This window comes from Pituophis catenifer, unplaced genomic scaffold (genome assembly GCF_029215685.1).
Source record: "Pituophis catenifer annectens isolate HBS135680 unplaced genomic scaffold, rPitCat1.0.hap2 SCAF_4, whole genome shotgun sequence".
In the NCBI taxonomy this organism is placed as follows: domain Eukaryota; kingdom Metazoa; phylum Chordata; class Lepidosauria; order Squamata; family Colubridae; genus Pituophis; species Pituophis catenifer.
In genome coordinates this window covers 92728912-92734909 of record NW_027256884.1, presented here as the reverse complement: position 1 = coordinate 92734909, position 5998 = coordinate 92728912, and the positions used below count along the sequence as shown (strand labels likewise).

The 5998-nt window shown below is 36.6% G+C and overlaps 1 protein-coding gene across 1 annotated transcript in view; it reads left to right on the top strand.

Annotated features, from left to right (window-relative positions):
• The first annotated feature begins 368 nt into the window (after window positions 1–368).
• The window catches only part of EPHA6 (EPH receptor A6), a 443720-nt gene continuing 438090 nt past the window's right edge, over window positions 369–5998 (top strand). The window contains exon 1 of the mRNA XM_070943735.1: window positions 369–477. Within this exon, the coding sequence (XP_070799836.1) occupies window positions 369–477 (109 nt within the window). The remainder of the gene's footprint in view (window positions 478–5998) is intronic.

The window sequence follows — 5998 nt, the reverse complement described above, 5'->3', positions numbered from 1 at the left end:
ACCCTTCTTACACACACACACGCACACAAACACACACACATACACACACACATACACTGCATCCGAACCGAGGAAAGTTTTCTGGCTAAGCTGTTTGCCTTTCAAGTCTTACAGGCTCCACGATGTCCTTTGCCCTCCAGCCACTGTTTTAGAGGGGAAGGAAGCTCTTCTCAGGACAATTTTTTCCCCACCCCACTACATCTCTCCCCACCCCCACCCCTTTGCTATTTCTTCAGCTTTAGCCACAACTGCGAACCTGATTCTTCCTTCCCTCAGGGCTTCCACGCTGCTTATTAGCCAGGACAGGCAAAGAACCTGACACCCTCAGTCCCGGTGTGGGACCAGGAGAAAGGTCTGAGGTCCCAGCCATGGACAGCAGTGAAATGAGGGGCTTCCTTTGGAAATTTAACCTGTTCTTTCCTTTGGTGCTGCTGCTGGTGTGCCTGGGAGTCTGCAGTCATGTTTCCAGCAATCAAGGTAAAAGAGAGAGAGAGAGAAAGAAAGGGAGAGGGAGTTGTTGTGAGTGGGAGGGGTAATGGCTGAACTGAAAGAATATTATTTAATGTGCAAAAAAAAGCAGGTTCTGTAAGTCTGCAAAGTAGCTGCCAGGGAAGACAATTCCCATAGGCATGAAAGGATCACTTGTTCCTTTCATGGGCTAATGGAATGGTCACTCTGTCTCATCTGGCAGTGTCAATTGATTTGCCCCACTTAAGTGACAGATGGAGGAGAAAACATTCTCATGCATGGTGGAAAGGAAGTTAAGTTTCTGCATTCATTCAAAGCTTCCTCAGGCCCAGACCAAACCAACAATGCTATGCCACTGATTAAACTCAATGAAGCTTTGAAAGGAATGTCCACTCCTTTTTAGCTTACCTAAATATTCTTGGTTTGCTCAGGTAAGTCCTGTTAAACAGAGAAAGAATATGGACTTTGAGCTTACACTTCTGGTTCAAAGCATGTGTTTCTTTGTGTACCTAATTGTCGTAGATGGATGAATGAAGTTTTAAAATTTAAAATAACAGGAAATTATGCTTTAAGTGGGTAATCCTAATGTAACCTGAAATACAGTTCCTATGCCCGGATTATTATTTTTTTCCCTAATCTTGAAATCAAGGAAAGCTGTTTTTCACTGAATTGTTTCTATAAGCTTATTTTGACTTTTGTGTCAAAATGACCTGTCTCCAGAAGTTGTGGGTGCTCCATCATTTGCGGTTTCAAAGAAGAAATTGGACCACCAGTGAAATGGTATAGGGTCTCCTGCTTGAGCAGAGGGTTGGACTAGAAGACCTCCAAGGTCCCTTCCAACTCTGTTCTGTTCTGTTTGAGGTAATTGTATTGTACTATTAAGGAATGGATATTGCTGTCTATATAGAGCTTCTGAGGCCCACCAAGAGTCTGAAGCTCTAAAGCCCCTGAGTATGCATGTATTTGACATTCTACGAATCTTGGCCTTGGTCACAGATATGATCATTTGAAAATAATAATATAAATATACAGAGTACTATTTAAATAACGCTATATAAATATGAAAGATTTTATTTCTCCTTTGTCCTTACTTTACACCTGCAAAAGGAAATTAAGGCATAGAGATCATGTTTTATGATCCAATAGTCTATCTAAAACACCTCTGGGTCTCCAAATCTGTTCAGATGAAAGCTTAAAGGATCATCTCTGCTGGCTGAGTACAATAGAACAGCACTTAGGAGATCTGGGCAAATCAAAAGCTTATCTTTTGCTTTACCTGCATAATCATTTTAATAAGTAGTGTCCTTGGAGTCATTCTTGACCCTGCTTTTCTTCTTTGGGGAATAGCATGGTAACTAATCTTGTTACTACTTAATGATCTGTGGACACTTATGCTGACAGGAAAACCACAGAATGTCAACAAATGAACTATTATTGATTTGTTCAAGTGCAAAATTCTATTCCTGCAGGAAATTAAATATGTGTATATTTACACATATACACATCCATATATGTGTCTAATCTTCAAAATAATATAAAGCCATGTATAGTAAAACCTTTTTACTTGGCTATGAATGAGAATGCTTAAGCAGACATATACTGTAGCTAATTTAAAATAAAATATCAATCTCTACTCCTGCAATTAAAGCTGAAAGCAGTTTCTTCTTCTTTTTTAAAAAAATTGAAAGAATTATTTAAAGATTTTGTAATTTAATAGCCAAAATTATTCTCAACAAAAGATCAGACTATCATACTATGGAAGAGTTTAATACATTTTTGGCATCAGATATTGATTTTACTAGAAATGGATTGTCCTTATAAATTAATCCAATCTTTATCTTGAAAATCTAGTTTACAAAGTGGAGTGACTAGTGGCACCTTTGAATCTTTGCATTCCAAACATAAACCACAGATTCAATTTATCTGTATTTTACTATCCATGTATGATTCCCATGTTGTTATGCTTAGCTTAATTACAGAGAAGCACAATTATTCACTAGCCACTGCCTAGTCTGCAGAGTCCTTGTTCTAAATGCATGACATCTCATTAGCTTTTCATGCAATTCCTGTACAACACCTATGGGTCTGAGTAGGTTTTTCATTTGTGTTTATGTATAGGGAGAAAAGATAATGATATGCTGGAATTTATATTTCATGTGCATTTGAAAATGATAGTATGATAAAAATGGAGAGGGAGGGAGGGAGGGATGAATCAATTCTATTATTTTGAGTGTCCTTATATTTTAGGGTTTTCAGGATAACATCTTTTAATTAAGCTAAATTTTGTATGCTATTCATTGTCATACTAGATGCCAGAGATATGGTGGTTTTGTGTGTATGTACATATATATACACATACACACACACAGTACATACACACTTGTGTATATCCCAGGTGATTTGCTTTTGCAACTTCAGATTTAGTTTGTTCATATTTATGCTTACCAATATACTCAGCATAAAAACTATCAAATCAGAATTAATTTTGTCTGCATTTACATAAGTACATAAATACAAATATATGATGTCAGATAGAACTTCATAAATAGTTCACTTGTCTTAACTTCTTTCTTGTCTCATTGTTAAGAAGCACAACAAAAAGTATTTTCAGAAATAGTACAGAAATGTAACTGGAACATTACTAGCGAGCAGCTTTTTTTTTAATGCTAAGATCTGCAGCCATCTACGTTATCTTCAAGACTAGTCTTAGCATTTTCTTACTCTATAGATTCATTAACAATTGTAATTAAAATAAAATGATACCCTTAAACTGCAAGCAATATGCCATAGCATTATATAGAAATATATTGATATCTTGATTAAATTGACTTAAACAAATCCATTCTACATTGTAAAAAAAAACAACAACAACAACATATGGCTAATTTTAACTATCAGCTGTATAGAGCTTTCTTATAAGATTCCTAAACACTTCAGATATTTTATTGCTAGGTTTCATCGTAGGCTACTAGAGGAGTATGGTTACCATTCCCCTTTATCTTCACCCAATATTGTTTCACTAATAGCTATGTACAGTAAAACAAACTGTATGGTTGTTTTTATATAAGCGATGACCATTCTTGATGGTCCAGTTTTCATTATATTGTTCTGTCTGCTGGATCTGTTGCATTCAGGAGGCCTATTCAGGCATTAGAAATCTGGCATGTTCATGACAAGAGAAGTTCAGGTGACTCACTGCTACCCAGATAAACATTTAATGATATTGGCTTCTCTGAAGACATTCGTCATTGAGCCATGTTAGCTACCATATGAGCCAGTACCATAATACAAACTTTTATTTATCTAATGTTAATTACACAAATGTGAATGCTGAAGAAAAGCTGATTTCACAGAATAATATGGTGAGAGTAGGGCTTAATCTGATACCATTTAATGGGGCTGGAGTTTAATCCAATTGCTAGAAGATGAAGTTGCAGACAAATAGAAACTGTTGTTCAAGTCCTTTGAGGTGAAGGCTTGGTAATTCAAGCATCAACCCTACAATATATCACAGCAAGCAGTTCTGTCCTCTGACTTGAAAAATTGCTGAAACTCCAAGACTGCTGGATTGCGAGTAAGCAATTGTTTGCCTTCAGTGAGCTGCTATTTGATTTAGAAATTTACCCTGTTTATATATTTAACTACTACTATTATACTTATTGCTAAAAAGTATTCCTGTTTATTATTATATACACCCAAATTCTTTTACTTTTACTTTGATTTAGGAATCCTTATTGCTATCATAACCTGAGCTTTAATCTACACAAATATTGAATGAAAGCTCTCTATTGACAGCACTGAGATTGGCTTAAATATCCCCCACCGTGCGATTGATTATGGGAGAGACACGGCGCACCCATGTAACACCTCTCCTGCGCGAACTGCATTGGCTCCCAGTGGTGTTCCGGGTACGATTCAAGGTGCTGGTTACCATCTTTAAAGTGCTCCATGGCTTAGGACCTGGGTACTTACGAGATCACCTTCTGCCACCGATAACAGATAGGGGGCCAATATGCTCCCACAGAGAGGGACTTCTCAGGGTGCCGTCAGTCAAACAATGTTGACTGGCAACCCCCAGGGGGAGAGCCTTCTCTGTGGGGGCATCTGCCCTCTGGAATGAATTGTCCCCGGAGATACGTATGGTCCCTGATCTACGCACCTTTTGCTGTGCCCTCAAGACATTATTGTTTCAACAAGCTGGGCTGGCTTACACATGAATTTTAATGGTTTGTTTTAGTTTTTAATAATATTGGGGCCAAATTATTTAATATGTTTTTAAACTGTTTTTTAAATTTTATGGATATATGTGTTTTATAGTAGGCTGTGCACCGTCCTGAGTCCCTCGGGAGAAGGGCAGTATAAAAATTTAAATAAATAAAATAAATAAATAAATAAAATCGCCACTATACAACAAACACTCTTGTCAGACAGATTTCAGTAAATACATTGCAGCTAATTATATCATAACAAGAGTTGTATCAGTAGTAAGGGTTCTGGATAGCAGAACACCTAAAAGGGGCTTACTTCATCAAGCAAAGATGTGTTCTTGTATGGAAGAAATTTAGTATCAGATTGACTCAGGCTGAAATTGTAAAGAAACTGGCTAGCAGATTGGAAGTGACTGGTTTACTAATTGAAGCCACTTACAACAGTTCATTGAGTGACCCTTCAAAATTACAATAGCACTGAAAAAAGTGACTTATGCTTATGACCCTTTCAGACTCCTCGTGATCATGTGATCAAAATGCAGATGCTTGGAAACCAATCCATATTGACAACAGTGTCTTGGGGTCATGTGATCACCTTTTGTAACCTTCTGACCAGCAGAGTCAATGGGGAAGCCAGATTTATCTAACAGCATTATTACTAACTTAGCAATTGCAGTGATTGCTGCAATTGATTAACAGCAAGACAAGAAAGGTCATTAAATGGAGCAAAAGTCACTTAACAAATGCCTCGCTTAGCAACAGAAACATTGGGCTCAATTGTAGTGGTAAATTGAGGGTTACCCGTAGTTTTGTTTTTTTCTTATTAAATGAAATTAGTTTTCTTTTCATTAAATAAGTGAAGGGAAATAAGCTAAATCAGATCAAAGTTAGTCTAATGTTTTCATTGATTTGAGGACACTGTAGATCCTTAAAGGTGTTTGACATAAAGCTTTTCCCCTCCTATCTTGTCTTTTTTCCCATTTTTGGTCTGTTAAGTTTGAATACATAAGATTAGGAAAACTCTAACATGTTCCTTAGAGAATTAATGGGGTTGATGGTATGCATCTCTCTGTATTAGAACTCTATATCTTTGCTTGAGGTTATTCAATGGTCTCTAGGATTCTGCTGTTGGGGTCATAGGATGTCAGTCTTGACCTTACATGACTGATTTAATAAATGTAGTGGCATGATTAATAAATAATTAAATTAACAGTTGTTCAAAGTTCTATGTTGTTGCTTTGAGGAACTGAAGAACTCTGTAAATATTGATGGTATCTCATTAAATAAATACATAACAGTTGAATTTTCAAAAGATAATAAAA